The sequence below is a fragment of the Thalassophryne amazonica genome, chromosome 23, assembly GCF_902500255.1.
Source record: "Thalassophryne amazonica chromosome 23, fThaAma1.1, whole genome shotgun sequence".
Taxonomy (NCBI): domain Eukaryota; kingdom Metazoa; phylum Chordata; class Actinopteri; order Batrachoidiformes; family Batrachoididae; genus Thalassophryne; species Thalassophryne amazonica.
In genome coordinates this window covers 6,264,367-6,282,040 of record NC_047125.1, presented here as the reverse complement: position 1 = coordinate 6,282,040, position 17,674 = coordinate 6,264,367, and the positions used below count along the sequence as shown (strand labels likewise).

Genomic DNA, 17,674 nt, shown 5'->3' with positions numbered 1-17,674 from the left:
ACACTCTACATTCGCGTGTCGCTCGTGTCGGAAACACATTCGAAGATGAGGTCGCACTGCCATCTGATCGTGGTCGCAACATTCGTATGGCATGTCGTACGCAGGTTGGATAAATGGGGGCTCCACGAAATGATCGGCCATGTTGAACCCTGGCCAAATGGCACGATGGAGCCAGAGGCGAGTCCAGATGCTCCCCATGAACATCCAACACCATTCGCGGGGCACTTAGAAAATGCAGGGCCGTTCGCGCGGTCAGCACAAATATAGAGCAGAGGACACAACTTTCAAGCTGCAGTCCAGGTGGCGGAAAGTTGAAGTGCGAATGAGGAGCTGGCATGCCGCAGGCTCACTGTCACCCATGCGAAATCACACCCCACAATGACAACACGGCTGGCCTCCTGACCACAGCCGAATGGCTTGGTTGGGGCACGGACGGCTCACATCTGTGACAGGCCAGTTTGTGGCAAGTGGGAGCTTGAGTGCCACACAGAAAGGCCACCGAACATGTCCTGTGACCCCCCCCACGAGGGACATGAGACACCTCTGAGTGTCACGTGTGCCCCCCCCCCCTCCCGAGGTACACAAAAACCCTACCGAGGGTCTCACGAGTACCCCCGAGGGACACGAGACACCTCTGAGGGTCTTGCGTGAGTCTCCCCCAAGGTACACGAAAGCGCTACCAAGGGTCTTCACGTGAGTCCCCCCGAGGGAGACACCTCATCCACTCCAGACTCATTTCTGGAGGAGATGAGGCCACCTATAGAGGGATGACCTGACTTGGAGCATCAACACCATGGCTACCATCAAGAAGGCACAGCAGAGATTCTATTTCCTGAGGGTTCTCAGGAACAACCATCTTCCACAGAGACTGCTGTTGGCCTTCTATCGCTGCTCCGTAGAGCGCATTCTGACTTATTATCTGTGTGTGGTTTTCCCGCTGCACGGTCGCAGACAAGAAAGCTCTCCAGAGGGTTGTCACCACTGCCCAGAAGATCACCGACTGTCCCCTGCCTTCACTAGAGGAACTGTAAATTTGTCGTTGCCTCAGGAAGGCAAATGGCACAGTCAGGGACCCCTCCCATCCTGGACATCATCTGCTTGAACTGCTGCCATCAGGCAGATGGTACAGGTCAATGAAAACAAAAACAGACAGACTGAAAAACAGTTTTTATGCAAGAGCCATTTGTGCACTAAATACCGCTGTATAATAATTTTTTCATGCCACTGCCGCACTGTGTGAGGATGAATTTATGTTTTTAGTCATAGTTTTATTGTAGTATTTTTAGTGTCATTTTAGGGTTTATTTATTATGTGTATATGCATCCTTTCATTGTGCTCACATGCACAATGACAATAAAGACATTCTATTCTATTCTGAGTCCCCCCGAGAGACACGAAAGTGCCATCGTGCAGGCCAACATGGGGAGGAGTTGCACATGTGACACATATGTTTAGAATATGTGTTCCATAGAACTATATTACCCAAACTAACTCGAAATGTATGCAGCTGGGTCATCACACAGAACTGGGGACCAGCCATTGGTGCGCCGGTGTACACATGTTGGACTCTTCCACATACAAAGAAGGCATGCTCTGTTGCACCACATAGGTGGTCACATGTACATCACGTCCCCATCAGCATAGGAGCAGGATAATTGGAATTTACAATCATGATGTGTGTTTCATCACACCATGAAGGGATCGGGAAAATAAGGAATATGGTTGTAAAAGACGCAATAGTCTCGTATGAACCCCAGCCATTCACCTCCCTCGGTACGCGAAGTCGCAGTCCCTGGCATGGGGGGTAGACACCCTAAGCACAAGGCCACGACCGGGGCTCTGGCCTTGTGACAACATAATCCATCTGAGCTGTTGGTGAGTGAGGGTCACCAACCACATATACACAGTGACCCCTGCTGGCCACTGCCACACATTAGAGCCAATGGGATGTCACAACACACACATCCAACCAGGTTACACTGAATCGATAATGTAATACTGTAGGTGTGAACCATCATATCCAGTGACGTGCGGTGAGGTTGATGACTGATGAGGCACTGACTTCATCACAATCAGATTTACAAACATATGAACACCACAGAGTAGCTTATTCACCATTTGATTGGCAGCACTTAATGGGTTATGTTTAAAATCTCGTGTCAACATTCTTTACATATACAAACTGTAGCACACAAAAAGCACATTTAATGAAAAACCAAAACGTTATCATGGTCTTACCTTTACTTATAAATGAAGTCCATGTGCCGCTCCTTCTTCTTCTTTCAATGACTTGTTTCTTCCTTATCTTCCGTCAGTTTTAAAAGAGTCTCTGTCTCAGTGGAGATAACTGCCATGGAAGAAAGTCATCCTTGATCAGTCCTGTTCCAGCTCTATATTACTGGGGGAGCTACGACCACTACCTTTGCACCCCCCCACACCCCGCAGGACTAAGCCAAACCAACCTTTTTAGGTTGCTTAGATGACCCCAAAACACAATCAGGACATTCCCAAAGATAAAAACTGGCCTCAAGCCAGTTATCCAAGATGGCATCCAAATAGTGTTAAAGGTGTTCACTAAAACACCTTTAACCACCAACATATAAACAACTTAAATATCACAGTCAATGATAAAAGTCTATGGTGGCCATTTTGGACACCATTTTGAATCTTAAACCCATGAATGGGGCACAGCTGGCTGCTGCCCCACCACATGGCTCTGCTCAGTATGTGAACTGCAAATGTGAAAATTCAGCAATTTTGAATAATAAAAAAAAACAAAAACATCTAAAACTGGTGAAGTTAAAAGGAAAATAACTTTATAGTACAAATCACTGGATAAATATAACAAAATTTATTTTACATTTTTTTTCTTTCCATAATGGCAGGTGAGGCACAGCCTCTCCTGCCCACACATCACTGGAGGCTCACCATCAACTGGTCAGTCTCGTTGGTCACAAGGACTGGAGCTTGACTTTTTCCATGCTTCGAATTAGACCTGACCTGTATTTACAATACAGGTCTAAACTGTGTGAACTGTTTTGTAAATTGTGTTGGTAGCATGGCCCAAGCAGAGGGTCACTGCTTTAAGTATGGTCTGCTTGAGGTTTCTTCCTCAGTGGGAATTTTTCTTCACCACTGTCGCCTGTGCTTGCTCTGGGGGTTGGTAAGGTTAGACCTTACTTGTGTAAAGCACCATGAAGCAACTTTGTTGTGATTTGGCGCTAGACAAATGAAAATAAAATTAAATTGAAAATAGTTCAGGTTTTAATGCAACATTATCCAATTAGATTGATTGAAAGTGTTGTACAACATTAAAATTGATGTTTTCTCTTAAGAAAACAAAATTCTACAGTTAACAGGTAGATAATCAGTTATTTTCACGATAAATGTTTCATAATGTCAAAATACACAATTTTAACCAATTGCAATTACAATGAAGTGCAATTATGACCATATTTTAGCCCCAAACAGTCCCAGCAGAGGACTGCCCCTCCCTGAGCCTGGTTCTGCTGGAGGTTTCTTCCTGTTAAAAGGGAGTTTTTCCTTCCCACTGTAGCCAAGTGCTTGCTCACAGGGGGTCGTTTTGACCGTTGGGGTTTTACATAATTATTGTATGGCCTTGCCTTACAATATAAAGCGCCTTGGGGCAACTGTTTGTTGTGATTTGGCGCTATATAAAAAAATTGATTGATTGATATTTTACCAATGAATCCATTTTGTCATAAAGGGCACACTTGTATGTTTAACATAGGATTTTAGACTTTAATGAGATAAATAAAATGCATTGTTTTTAATTAACAAAACTAACAGATTACAACTTTGCTACATTTACCCATCTTAACCTGAAATTAGACATTTTACCTTTCTACTGAGTAGGTATGGCTTTAACCTTCAGTCAAAGTGACTAAGCATTTCATCATATATGTATGGTCGGGCCTACGTCACTTCTGCGTAGTTACGGCCGCCATTTTGGGTCGCCGCTGAAAATAAACCGTACGCGCACTCACAACCATTGTTGATATAGTCATCTTTACTGCTGTTCATTTGCAAAGGCCTGCCGATTTGGTCATGCCAAATGGCATAGGTACGGTCGGACATCCGGGTCCCTGATGTGCGCGCACATAGCAACACGCATAGTAACCAGCAAGCCGCTGAAAACAAACTGCTGTCACGCTCATTTCTTACTTGACATCCATCGCGCTTGCATCGACCTGCCACATTTTTTTTTCTACTTAATATACACCAGTTTTCACAACAAATGCCATTTTTTGTAATACAGGACAAATCAATATGAATTTTTGACTCAACCATCAATTAAATACTTTTTAGTACATTCGATTCTTCAAAAACAAACATAAAATGTGCAGTACACCTTTAAATGCAGCTAGCATGGTCACCTTGTGGTATTTCCACATACACACTTATATGAACATAAGAAAACTAGCTTATCAAGGTGGTTTTCAACAGAAGCCAGGACAAATAAAAGTGCTTCTTCAACAGTTCTCTAAACTCAAATGGAATTTTAATTAGTTTATATCATTGACTAAAAAATTTCTTAGTGTTAGTGCAAAACAAGCAAGTTTTCATACCGTTTTCTCTCGTTTTTCAACCCTCATGGAAGAAACAGAAGCAGTGCTCAGTCCGTGAATTAGCGATGTTAAGGTACTTTGAATATTATAGCATACTACTTCACCAAAATCAAGTTCAGGTTTTTCAAAATAAAATGTACAGTCCTTATAAACATAAGGTGAAAAGAAATAGTGATCAGAAATGAATAAAAATAATTATTTAACCCCTCGTTAGGCGGGTTACATCAGTTTTTCTTGATTTGTTTATTAGGGTCCCCATTAGCTTCTGTCTAAGCAGTTACCAGTCATTCTGGGGTCCATATTTTCTTGATTTTACCATACCTAAAGTAACACCCCTTTAAATGTATTTTCTTTTAGTATAAAGCACATTGTGGTGCATATCAAAATGTTCAGAACAATCAGGGCTTTTTGAATGTGAGACACAGAGATGTCTGGAACACTGTCTAGATATGATCTTTTAATAAATATGATGATAAGTTGACCAGGACACTAGGCAAGCATCATTGGGGCTCTGTGTGTTATTCCAAAGAAAGTCTCACACAATATACATCAATGCAAATCAATTCATATAAATAAAACCAAACAGCACCACCATTACACAAATTACAATCTAATCTAACCAAAAAATGTTAGCAGGTAGACTCCAAAGATGTAGGTTAATTCTCTGATTTTGTCAGGTAGAATATTAGATTCTGTGAAAGCTCTATAAAAAGTTTTTTTAAAAAGTGGCAGAGGAAGAACTACATTTCTCCTGCAAGGGAAATGAGTCAAATAATTACATCCATAAAAACCTGAAGCTGCAAGATTAGCAATAACTAACTGAGGAGAGCCTGATAACGTAGCATTCTTTAAAAACATTATGAGACTCAAGCTCAAGTCTTGTTTCCACAAAAAGTCATTAACTACACTCAACAAAAATATAAATACAACACTTTTGTTCTTGCTCCCATTTTTCATGAGCTAAACTCAAAGATCTAAAACATTTTTTACATACAGAAAAAAATATTTCTCTCAAATACTGTTCAAAAATCTAAAGTCTAAATCTGTGTTAGTGAGCACGTCTCATTTGCAGAGATAATCCATTCCACCTCACGGGTTTGGCGTGTCAAGTTGCTGATTAGACAACATAATTATTGCACAGGTGTGCCTTAGGCTGGCCACAATAAAAGGCCACTCTGACGCAGGGATTTTTTCATATACTGATCCATTCATTCCACATTTAATTACTCAGTCATTTGTTTAGTCTTGGTGCAAACTACAGAGCAGAGGAATGCTATATAATTATGCAGACATATGTAAAGGATTGTTTTGTCTTAATATTGTCTTAAATATCCATAAATGGCCTTCCTCTTGGGGTATCTAAAAAGAGTATGTTGTTTTGTTTTTTATGTGATGAACATCTGCAACTTACAAATTAAAAATAAAATAAAAACCAGAGACACCAAGTCTCATGTGTCATTCCCGACTCCTGTGTTTGAGCTACAAAAATCTACAACCAAATCAGAACCAAATGGTTTCTGCCGTGTGTGAACTCTCATGTGTCTCATCAGATTGCTCTCGTCACGACATCTTTTATCACATTCAGAACAGGCAAACGGTTTCTCTCCTGTGTGAATTCTTATGTGTCTTATCAGACTGCTCTTTTGCCCAAATCTTTTATCACACTCAGTACAGGTAAATGGTTTCTGACCAGTATGAACTCTCATATGCGCAATCAGATTGCTCTCATCTCGACATTTTTTATCACATTCAGAACAGGTAAATGGTTTCTCTCCTGTATGAATTCTCATGTGTCTAATCAGACTGCCCTTTTGTCCAAATCTTTTATCACACTCAGAACAGGTAAATGGTTTCTGACCTGTATGCATTCTAACGTGTGTGTTCAGATCACCCTTCAGTAAAAATCTTTTATCACACTCAGAACAGGCAAACGGTTTCTCTCTGGTATGAAATTTCATGTGTCTCACCAGATGGCTCTTGAGCCCAAATCTTTTACCACAATCAGAACAGACAAATGGTTTCTCTCCTGTATGAATTCTCGCATGTCGAATCAGACTGCTCTTTTGTCCAAATCTTTTAGCACAATCAAAACAAGTAAATGGTTTTTCTCCTGTATGCATTGTCATGTGTGTCTGCAGATCACCCTTCTGTCCAAATCTTTTACTACACTCAGAACATTCAAATGGTTTCTCTCTTGTATGAAATCTTATGTGTCTGACCAGATGGCTCTTGAGCCCAAATCTTTTACTGCACTCCGAACAGCCAAATGGTTTCTCTCCTGTATGAATTTTCATGTGTCGAATCAAACTGCTCTTTTGTCCAAATCTTTTATCACATTCCAAACAGAAAAATGGTTTTTCACTTGCTTGCATGCCTGTGTCTTGCTCTGAACAGCTCATGTGTTCACTTGCTTGGCTATACTGAGAGAAATTAAACTGTTTCTTAGTGATGTTCCACATTCTATTACTAACAGAACCATTGCTATTTTTCTGACATTTAAAACCTGAATTAAGTTCTGTAGTCTGTTTCCATTTACAGCTGTTGTCAGTGTCAGTTTCAGAACTGTTCCATGTTCCATTACTAACAGAACCATTGCTATTCTCCTGATATTTAAAACCTGAATAAAGGTCTGTAGTTTGTTTCCATTCACAGTGGTTGTCAGTCTCAGTTTCAGAACTGTCTGAACTTTTGTCACTGCTATCTGGGTGTAAACGACTGTATGGACCAGAATTGCTGGCTGGTTGTGGTCCCCAATAGTCTTCTCCACCAGCTTCTGCTGTGAGTGTTCTCTGTACTGCTGAGCTGCTGGCTACAGGCTCAGCCTCTGTGCCCTCATCACTTTGGCTTTGAGGAACCTGTGATGACTCCAGTTGTTCATCCTCATTTTCACTCTTGACAGTGACAGCAGTGAAAAGGAGCTTAGTGATGTCAGCCTCCTCCAGCTGGTGAAGCTGCTGTCCCTGCTGACTGATCCAGAGTTCCTCTTGTTCCTCTTTAATGTCCTCCTGGTCAGCGCCCATATTCCACTCCTGCTGTTCAGGGAGAATTTCTTCTTCAGTCAGCAGCACCTGCTTAATGTCTGTGAAGAATGAATTAAATTGACCAAATTTAGCACAACATTCATCTATATGAAAGATAAATCTGAAGAGTGATGAATGTCACCATTCGATAGTCCAAACACTGTTCAACTCACCAGCTCCAGTTATTGGGGTCATCTGTCCTCTAACCCAAAACCTTATCTATTCAAACCATGATAGACAATACAGCACCTTGCCCTCGCAACACACATTAATTCAAATATAAAAATACCTCTCAGGCATATGATAACCTGCACATAAAGACAGTGTCAGTCTTGTTATCTGCTGTTTCAAGCATGTACTGTATGTTGTCTAGGCTTTGTTAATATAAGGCCCCCAAGTTCCAAATCACTGTGGATTTGAACCACCTTCACTTTCCCTTGTGAAGGTGGTTGGCTCTCACTGCGGTATTGTATCACTTCCTGTTCCGGAGCACAGCGGTGTTTTTCTGTATCTGTTAGCTGTTTAATCTGCGCAGTTAGATTGATCTAGTTATCTATATTACGATTTGTTTCCCAGTGTAATCTTTACGTGCCTTAACTAAAGCACTCCTTCTGCTGAATCACCTCTAAATTATTTACACATTATTCACTTTGCGTGTTTTTAGGAATCCGCTAGGTTAGCGTAGCTACTAGCTCTTAGCCGATTTAGCATGGCGGCTTCTCCTGTCTCTCCCGCACTTTTCTGCTCTGGGTGTGAAATGTTTAGTTATTCCTTGGCCTCCTTTAGCAGTAACAGTACTTGTAATAAGTGTAGCTTATTCGTAGCTTTGGAGGCCAGGCTGGGCGAATTGGAGACTTGGCTCCGCACCATGGAAAATTCTACAGCTAGCCAGGCCCCTGTAGTCGGTGCGGACCAAGGTAGCTTAGCCGCCGTTAGTTACCCCCTGGCAGATCCAGAGCAGTCGGGAAAGCAGGCCGACTGGGTGACTGTGAGGAGGAAGCGTAGCCCTAAACAGAAGCCCCGTGTACACCGCCAACCCGTTCACATTTCTAACCGTTTTTCCCCACTCGACGACACACCCGCCGAGGATCAAACTCTGGTTATTGGCGACTCTGTTTTGAGAAATGTGAAGTTAGCGACACCAGCAACCATAGTCAATTGTCTTCCGGGGGCCAGAGCAGGCGACATTGAAGGAAATTTGAAACTGCTGGCTAAGGCTAAGCGTAAATTTGGTAAGATTGTAATTCACGTCGGCAGTAATGACACCCGGTTATGCCAATCGGAGGTCACTAAAATTAACATTAAATCATTAAACTCTGTAGTTTTCTCTGGGCCCCTCCCCAATCGGACAGGAGTGACATGTTTAGCCGCATGTTCTCCTTGAATTGCTGGCTGTCTGAGTGGTGTCCAAAAAATGAGGTGGGCTTCATAGATAATTGGCAAAGCTTCTGGGGAAAACCTGGTCTTGTTAGGAGAGACGGCATCCATCCCACTTTGGATGGAGCAGCTCTCATTTCTAGAAATCTGGCCAATTTTCTTAAATCCTCCAAACTGTGACTATCCAGGGTTGGGACCAGGAAGCAGAGTTGTAGTCTTACACACCTCTCTGCAGCTTCTCTCCCCCTGCCATCCCCTCATTACCCCATCCCCGTAGAGACGGTGCCTGCTCCCAGACCACCAATAACCAGCAAAAATCTATTTAAGCATAAAAATTCAAAAAGAAAAAATAATACAGCACCTTCAACTGCACCACAGACTAAAACAGTTAAATGTGGTCTATTAACCATTAGGTCTCTCTCTTCTAAGTCCCTGTTGGTAAATGATATAATAATTGATCAACATATTGATTTATTCTGCCTAACAGAAACCTGGTTACAGCAGGATGAATATGTTAGTTTAAATGAGTCAACACCCCCGAGTCACACTAACTGTCAGAATGCTCGTAGCACGGGCCGGGGCGGAGGATTAGCAGCAATCTTCCATTCCAGCTTATTAATTAATCAAAAACCCAGACAGAGCTTTAATTCATTTGAAAGCTTGTCTCTTAGTCTTGTCCATCCAAATTGGAAGTCCCAAAAACCAGTTTTATTTGTTATTATCTATCGTCCACCTGGTCGTTACTGTGAGTTTCTCTGTGAATTTTCAGACCTTTTGTCTGACTTAGTGCTTAGCTCAGATAAGGTAATTATAGTGGGCGATTTTAACATCCACACAGATGCTGAGAATGACAGCCTCAACACTGCATTTAATCTATTATTAGACTCTATTGGCTTTGCTCAAAAAGTAAATGAGTCCACCCACCACTTTAATCATATCTTAGATCTTGTTCTGACTTATGGTATGGAAATAGAAGACTTAACAGTATTCCCTGAAAACTCCCTTCTGTCTGATCATTTCTTAATAACATTTACATTTGCTCTGATGGACTACCCAGCAGTGGGGAATAAGTTTCATTACACTAGAAGTCTTTCAGAAAGCGCTGTAACTAGGTTTAAGGACAGGATTCCTTCTTTATGTTCTCTAAGGCCATATACCAACACAGTGCAGAGTAGCTACCTAAACTCTGTAAGGGAGATAGAGTATCTCGTCAATAGTTTTACATCCTCATTGAAGACAACTTTGGATGCTGTAGCTCCTCTGAAAAAGAGAGCTTTAAATCAGAAGTGTCTGACTCCGTGGTATAACAATTTAGAAGATCTTCACTTAGCCTGGAAAAAGAGTCTGTTGCTCTATAAAAAAGCCCTCCGTAAAGCTAGGACATCTTTCTACTCATCACTAATTGAAGAAAATAAGAACAACCCCAGGTTTCTTTTCAGCACTGTAGCCAGGCTGACAAAGAGTCAGAGCTCTATTGAGCTGAATATTCCATTAACTTTAACTAGTAATGACTTCATGACTTTCTTTGCTAACAAAATTTTAACTATTAGAGAAAAAATTACTCATAACCATCCCAAAGACGTATCGTTATCTTTGGCTGCTTTCAGTGATGCCGGTATTTGGTTAGACTCTTTCTCTCCGATTGTTCTGTCTGAGTTATTTTCATTAGTTACTTCATCCAAACCATCAACATGTTTATTAGACCCCATTCCTACCAGGCTGCTCAAGGAAGCCCTACCATTATTTAATGCTTCGATCTTAAATATGATCAATCTATCTTTGTTAGTTGGCTATGTACCACAGGCTTTTAAGGTGGCAGTAATTAAACCATTACTTAAAAAGCCATCACTTGACCCAGCTATCTTAGCTAATTATAGGCCAATCTCCAACCTTCCTTTTCTCTCAAAAATTCTTGAAAGGGTAGTTGTAAAACAGCTAACTGATCATCTGCAGAGGAATGGTCTATTTGAAGAGTTTCAGTCAGGTTTTAGAATTCATCATAGTACAGAAACAGCATTAGTGAAGGTTACAAATGATCTTCTTATGGCCTCAGACAGTGGACTCATTTCTGTGCTTGTTCTGTTAGACCTCAGTGCTGCTTTTGATACTGTTGACCATAAAATTTTATTACAGAGATTAGAGCATGCCATAGGTATTAAAGGCACTGCGCTGCGGTGGTTTGAATCATATTTGTCTAATAGATTACAATTTGTTCATGTAAATGGGGAATCTTCTTCACAGACTAAAGTTAATTATGGAGTTCCACAAGGTTCTGTGCTAGGACCAATTTTATTCACTTTATACATGCTTCCCTTAGGCAGTATTATTAGACGGTATTGCTTAAATTTTCATTGTTACAAAGATGATACCCAGCTTTATCTATCCATGAAGCCAGAGGACACACACCAATTAGCTAAACTGCAGGATTGTCTTACAGACATAAAGACATGGATGACCTCTAATTTCCTGCTTTTAAACTCAGATAAATCTGAAGTTATTGTACTTGGCCCCACAAATCTTAGAAACATGGTGTCTAACCAGATCCTTACTCTGGATGGCATTACCCTGACCTCTAGTAATACTGTGAGAAATCTTGGAGTAATTTTTGATCAGGATATGTCATTCAAAGCGCATATTAAACAAATATGTAGGACTGCTTTTTTGCATTTACGCAATATCTCTAAAATCAGAAAGGTCTTGTCTCAGAGTGATGCTGAAAAACTAATTCATGCATTTATTTCCTCTAGGCTGGACTATTGTAATTCATTATTATCAGGTTGTCCTAAAAGTTCCCTAAGAAGCCTTCAGTTAATTCAAAATGCTGCAGCTAGAGTACTGACGGGGACTAGAAGGAGAGAGCATATCTCACCCATATTGGCCTCTCTTCATTGGCTTCCTGTTAATTCTAGAATAGAATTTAAAATTCTTCTTCTTACTTATAAGGTTTTGAATAATCAGGTCCCATCTTATCTTAGGGACCTCGTAGTACCATATCACCCCAACAGAGCGCTTCGCTCTCAGACTGCAGGCTTACTTGTAGTTCCTAGGGTTTGTAAGAGTAGAATGGGAGGCAGAGCCTTCAGCTTTCAGGCTCCTCTCCTGTGGAACCAGCTCCCAATTCAGATCAGGGAGACAGACACCCTCTCTACTTTTAAGATTAGGCTTAAAACTTTCCTTTTTGCTAAAGCTTATAGTTAGGGCTGGATCAGGTGACCCTAAACCATCCCTTAGTTATGCTGCTATAGACGTAGACTGCTGGGGGGTTCCCATGATGCACTGTTTCTTTCTCTTTTTGCTCTGTATGCACCACTCTGCATTTAATCATTAGTGATCGATCTCTGCTCCCCTCCACAGCATGTCTTTTTCCTGGTTCTCTCCCTCAGCCCCAACCAGTCCCAGCAGAAGACTGCCCCTCCCTGAGCCTGGTTCTGCTGGAGGTTTCTTCCTGTTAAAAGGGAGTTTTTCCTTCCCACTGTAGCCAAGTGCTTGCTCACAGGGGGTCGTTTTGACCGTTGGGGTTTTACATAATTATTGTATGGCCTTGCCTTACAATATAAAGCGCCTTGGGGCAACTGTTTGTTGTGATTTGGCGTTATATAAAAAAATTGATTGATTGATTGATTAATGCTCTTATTTTGAAAAAAATAAATAAATAAATGTGTGTGTGTGTGTGTGTGTGTGTATGAAGGGGAAATCAAGCCTGATTGATTACAACAGCAGTCTAAATTTGTGTGTCGTAGGCATATAAACCAGGTTAGCACCAAGTAGAATTGTTATTGAATGTAGCCCTATGACAAGAGAGCTTCTGGGCAGTGGGCATGCTAACAATGGTACTGGGTAGAGACAATGCATGAATGTCTGTGGTTATAAGCAGACATTTCCACAAAGGTAAAATGTATCTGTTAATATGTGAAAACTCTTTTCTGCTGAAAAGTGCTTTTGATGGGATTATGGATGTATATTAGATTTCAAAAGGAGATTTAAAGAGATAAATAATCAGTGAGTCTTTGAAAGCATTGCCTTTCAGCCACATTGACCACTGCCCAGTCCAGTCAATAAAATTACTCTGCTCCAAAACAGAAAACAATCTGCTTTGTATTTTAATTTTAGTCTTTAATTGTAACCTGGCACCAAAATAACTGAGCAGACAAATCTACATTGAAACAAAAATTAGTTATTTCAAGATGCACTAACAAAATAAAAACCAAAGCCATCTGTTAAATCAGGAGTTCGCAATCAGGTCCTCAAGGACCCCTGAACCTGCACATTTTGTATCCCTCCCTGCTTTGCCACAAGCTCTTTTGTTGTTTCAGTTGCACAGACAATCAACTCCTAACAGACAACTGGATTTTTCCAAGTCATTAAAACATCACAAACATCCTCAACAGTAACTGATTATAGTAGAAGACTCCACAAGATTCTTGAGCCTTTCTCTACTGAATTGTTTCACTGATAGCCTGAATACAGCTCTTGCTAATCTAATGGCCTCAGCTGTTCCACACTATAAATTTCTTGGTTTAGTGAGCATCTATGTCATTTCACTGTAGGAGTCTGGAGCATGGTGTAGATCTGGATTAGAGGTTTTTTCATCATCTGGTCTGGCAGGAAAGTGTTCTTAAGCATAAAAATGCATTATCAACTGCAAAGCGTACCAATTATTCTAACCTAATTAGCAAGAACATGCACAATCTGAAATGTCTACTTGAAATGGGAGCCAAGCTCACTCAAGTGCAACCATCTGCAAGTTTTTTTCACTATTTACAGCTCAAAACTTCAAAAGTAATTAAAGGATACCTGATCAAAATATGCCCAGCAATCTCTAGGCGGACCAAAGGACCTTATGATTACAGCAGATACTAACTAATGAAAAACCATAATTTAGCACCTGATTTGATAGATTTAGGCCTGTAAAAATGTGTGCAAATACCACGGCTGCCGTAAAAAGTGTACAAGCTGATGGAATAACTGTTCCAATGCACAAAATAATGCATATTGTCCATTTAACAAGTTTGCCTTAATGAATATGCAATTTCGGGTGTGTCTACCAGAGTCCGCAGTTTTGCATACACAGGAAGATTTTGTGGGTTGTGACTGTGTATGTATGTCATGCCTTTGAAATCTGGGTGATAACTTGTTGCGCTCAACACATGCTGCCTTCTCAGACAGAATATTTAAAATAAATAAATAAAATAATCAATTTTAAATATCAGTGTTTTCATGTGCAGCAGGCGTACTACAGTTCTGTGCTCATCTCTGCAGAGTACAAAATACATTATAGTGTGACTCGTTTAGTGCGAAGTTTGCATTTTCAGAAAACTGGTATTGTTAATGTGTAAATCATTAACGTATCACTAACACCTGGTTCTGTTCCTGCATGATTTAAATCTAGAGTGACTAAACCTATTCTCAGGAAGCCTAATTTAGATCCAGGTTCATTGGTAAATCTAATACTGGCGATGACTTTAACACCAGTACAGTGTGGTTTCTGCTCGATCTCAGTACAGCATTTGATAAGCTGATCACTGTATATTGTTGCATAAACTTGAAAACTGCTTTGGTATAACTGATTGGATTCTATCACTGTTGACATCGTACTTGACCAATATCAATGTCTTTCATAGAACAATATTACTTCAAACTTCATATCGAAAAATTATGGGATACCACAAGGATCTACATGGGGTCCTTTGCTGGTCTCTCTCTATACAGCACATCTTGGGCAGATAACTCCAGCTTTACATGTCGATTAATGCTAATAATTCCTCCCAAATTATTTTGGAACATTCTTTGACGTAAGAGAGGAACTAGATGTCCTTTTAATTCAGATACAGTGCCTCTGGAAAGTATTCACAGTGGGTCGCTTTCTCCACATTTTATGTTACAGCCTTAGTCCAAAATAGATGACATTCATTTTTTTCTCCTCAAATTTCTACACACAATACCCCATAATGACAATGTGAAAATGTTTAGCAAATTTATTAGAAAGAAAAAAAAAACAAAACAAAGAAATCCCATGTACATGTCCTTTAAGAAGGGAATCACTGAAGGTATGGTAAAATTACCTAAATGTGCTGGAGAGTCTTTCGACCACAAAGGGTTACAGTTTAAATAAAAAAGGGCATTTTAAGTCTAGTTTATCTTTATTATAAGATATAAAAATTTAATATCCCTGCAGTGTAACTTCACTTTTTTTTTTTTTTTTTTTTTAAATCAGAAAATTTCAATGGACAATTACAATTTACCTTTACCTTTATTTTTCCTTTTTCTAAATCCTTATTTCGACAGACCACAGAATCTGCTTAGGGCTCAAGAACTTACTGATGAAAATCAAAAATTGTTTTTAGACAATGAAACATGACATATTTGATTTCTTAATAAATGCAGTTTCGCTCAACATACAAACTTTATATTTTGTTCATTTGCCAATAAGAGGCATGCTCTTTCCATCCAGTGTTATAGTTTTTTATGGTAGCCCTTCTAATACACAAGCATTATGCATTTGCAAACTTCTTTCACCTGCTCCCAATAGAGGTCACCACAGCAGATCAATCTTTTGGGGAGGTGATGGTCTAGTGGTTAAGCGTTGGGCTTGAGACCAAAGGATCCTTGGTTAAAACCCTAGCCTGACTGGAAAATCACTAAGAGCCCTTGGGCAAGGTCATTAATCCCCAACCTGCTCCCAGTTTGTAGTGAGCGCCTTGCATGGCAGCGCCCTGACATCAGTGTGTGAGAGTGTATGTGTGAATGGGTGAATGTGAGGAAAAACTGTAAAGTGCTTTGAGCATCTGATGCAGATGGAAAAGTGCTATATAAATGCAGTCCATTTTACCATTTTCCATCTCACCCTGTCTTCTGTATCAGCACATCTGTAAACCTCCTCTTTGGCCTCCCTCTTCTCCTCCTACCTGGTGGCTCCATCCTCAGCATCCTTCTCCCTATATATCCTGGGTCCATCCTCTGCACATGTCCAAACCATCTCAATCTCTCCTCTCTGACTTTTCTCTAAACCGTCCCACCTGAGTTGTCCCTCTGACATGTTCATTCCTAATCCTGTCCATTCTCGTCAGTCCCAAAGAAGGCTGCAACATCTTCAGCTCTGCCTCCTGTCTTTTTGTTAGTGCCACCGTCTCTAAGCTGCACAATATAGCTGGTCTCACGACTGTCTTGTAAACTTTTCCATGCACTCTTGCTGGTATTCTTCGGTCACAAATCACTCCTGCCACCTTTCTTCACCCACTCCACCCTGCCTGAACTCTCGTCTTCACTAGGGTGGTCCAAAAATTACATGAAAAAATTTTTCTTCAATTTTCTTTTCTCTCACCCTCTAAATGTGTGATGCAAAATATCTTTTAAATATTAGCATTTTTAGTGGTGGCACAACAGTGGCAAATTATTTATTAAAATCGTGGATTAGGCGAATGCTAGGTAATAGCCTAGGAGTATTGAAAACATTGCATTTCAGTTTTCCACAAAACTATTTTATTATAATGTTGAAATTTACAATATTATGAAATGTAGTTACAGTGTTTACTTAAATAATTAATTATACTGTATATGTGTTAATTGTGTTCCGAATATCAGAAAAATGTAGATTATAATGTATACTATGAACAGGACTACAGGTGTACAACTGTACATACGACTAAGTACTACTGTCTGACACTGAATGACTGAAATATATAATGAATTCTTAATTAAGCTTAAATACTACTTCATTATAATATATTATACCATTTACAGACTTATGGTATTGGTATTGTTAATCGTTCCTTTTAATGTGCAAGTGCTGTGCTTTTTCGGGAATCTGGGAATTTACGTCTGTGTTCAGAAACCACTTGGAGAAGAAACTGAAACTGATCTTCATTCTTTGTCAGGAGCCTGTTGAAGTCATGCACAAGGGCAACTCCACGTTCTGCATGGTCATTGACGACTTTTAGAGCGAACACTATTGATTGATCTCTTGCAAAATTGGCATCACTTTCCCATTCTTCAGGATCCAAAGCCAGATATTCATTAGATATTCCCAATTTTGTGAAGAAATTGTGTGTCTTCTTTGAGACAAATGCATCCAAATCCAAATTCTGAAGTGAGGCATCATCAAAGGTCAAAGTTTCAGGAGCTTCCTTTTTAAGTGCCAGTACCATCTTGCGTTTGGTTGACAATGGAACAGTGTTGTCAAAAAATGCCAAGGCCACAAGTTCTTCTGAGAGATATGACATATGTCTTCTGAACTTGTCAGCTGCTGCTTTTGAGATGGCAGGGTTGGTGTCCTGGTATTGGATGAGATCTTTCATGAACAAGAGATCATTCTGTGGTGCTGATACTGATACTAGGCATGTCATCCATGCTTTGACATATAACATGGATGAGAACAGGCACATTTCCATCAGGGCCTTCTCCTCTCTCTTTGTTAACCTGAACTGGCTCCGGAAAAGCCAAATCTTGAAACTATATATCACCTTCGACATCCACCTTGCATGGTGAAAAGCTCCTGGACATTTAAAGTTCACACCTTTGGGGAGACCATAACCCAGGAAAATCAGGACTAGCTCCAGCAGTTCACGATAGTCATCACGAGGCTGGGAAAGAGAAACCTGTTCTTCCATGAAGCTTGTGATATCATTTTGCTTAGAAGCTATGTGGGTTTTCACATAATCATCAGACAGACCATCTTCATAGGCACTTAGG

The 17,674-nt window shown here is 40.3% G+C and overlaps 1 protein-coding gene across 1 annotated transcript; it reads right to left on the bottom strand.

Annotated features, from left to right (window-relative positions):
* Positions 1 to 6,022: 6,022 nt before the first annotated feature.
* Positions 6,023 to 7,692, bottom strand: LOC117504835 (gastrula zinc finger protein XlCGF57.1-like). Its single transcript, XM_034164382.1, has 2 exons — positions 7,207 to 7,692; positions 6,023 to 7,092 (listed from the first exon to the last, which is right to left on the bottom strand). Exons 1-2 carry the CDS (start codon positions 7,607 to 7,609, stop codon positions 6,038 to 6,040), a joined length of 1,458 nt encoding a protein of 485 aa, XP_034020273.1. The 5' UTR covers positions 7,610 to 7,692; the 3' UTR covers positions 6,023 to 6,037.
* Positions 7,693 to 17,674: the final 9,982 nt, after the last annotated feature.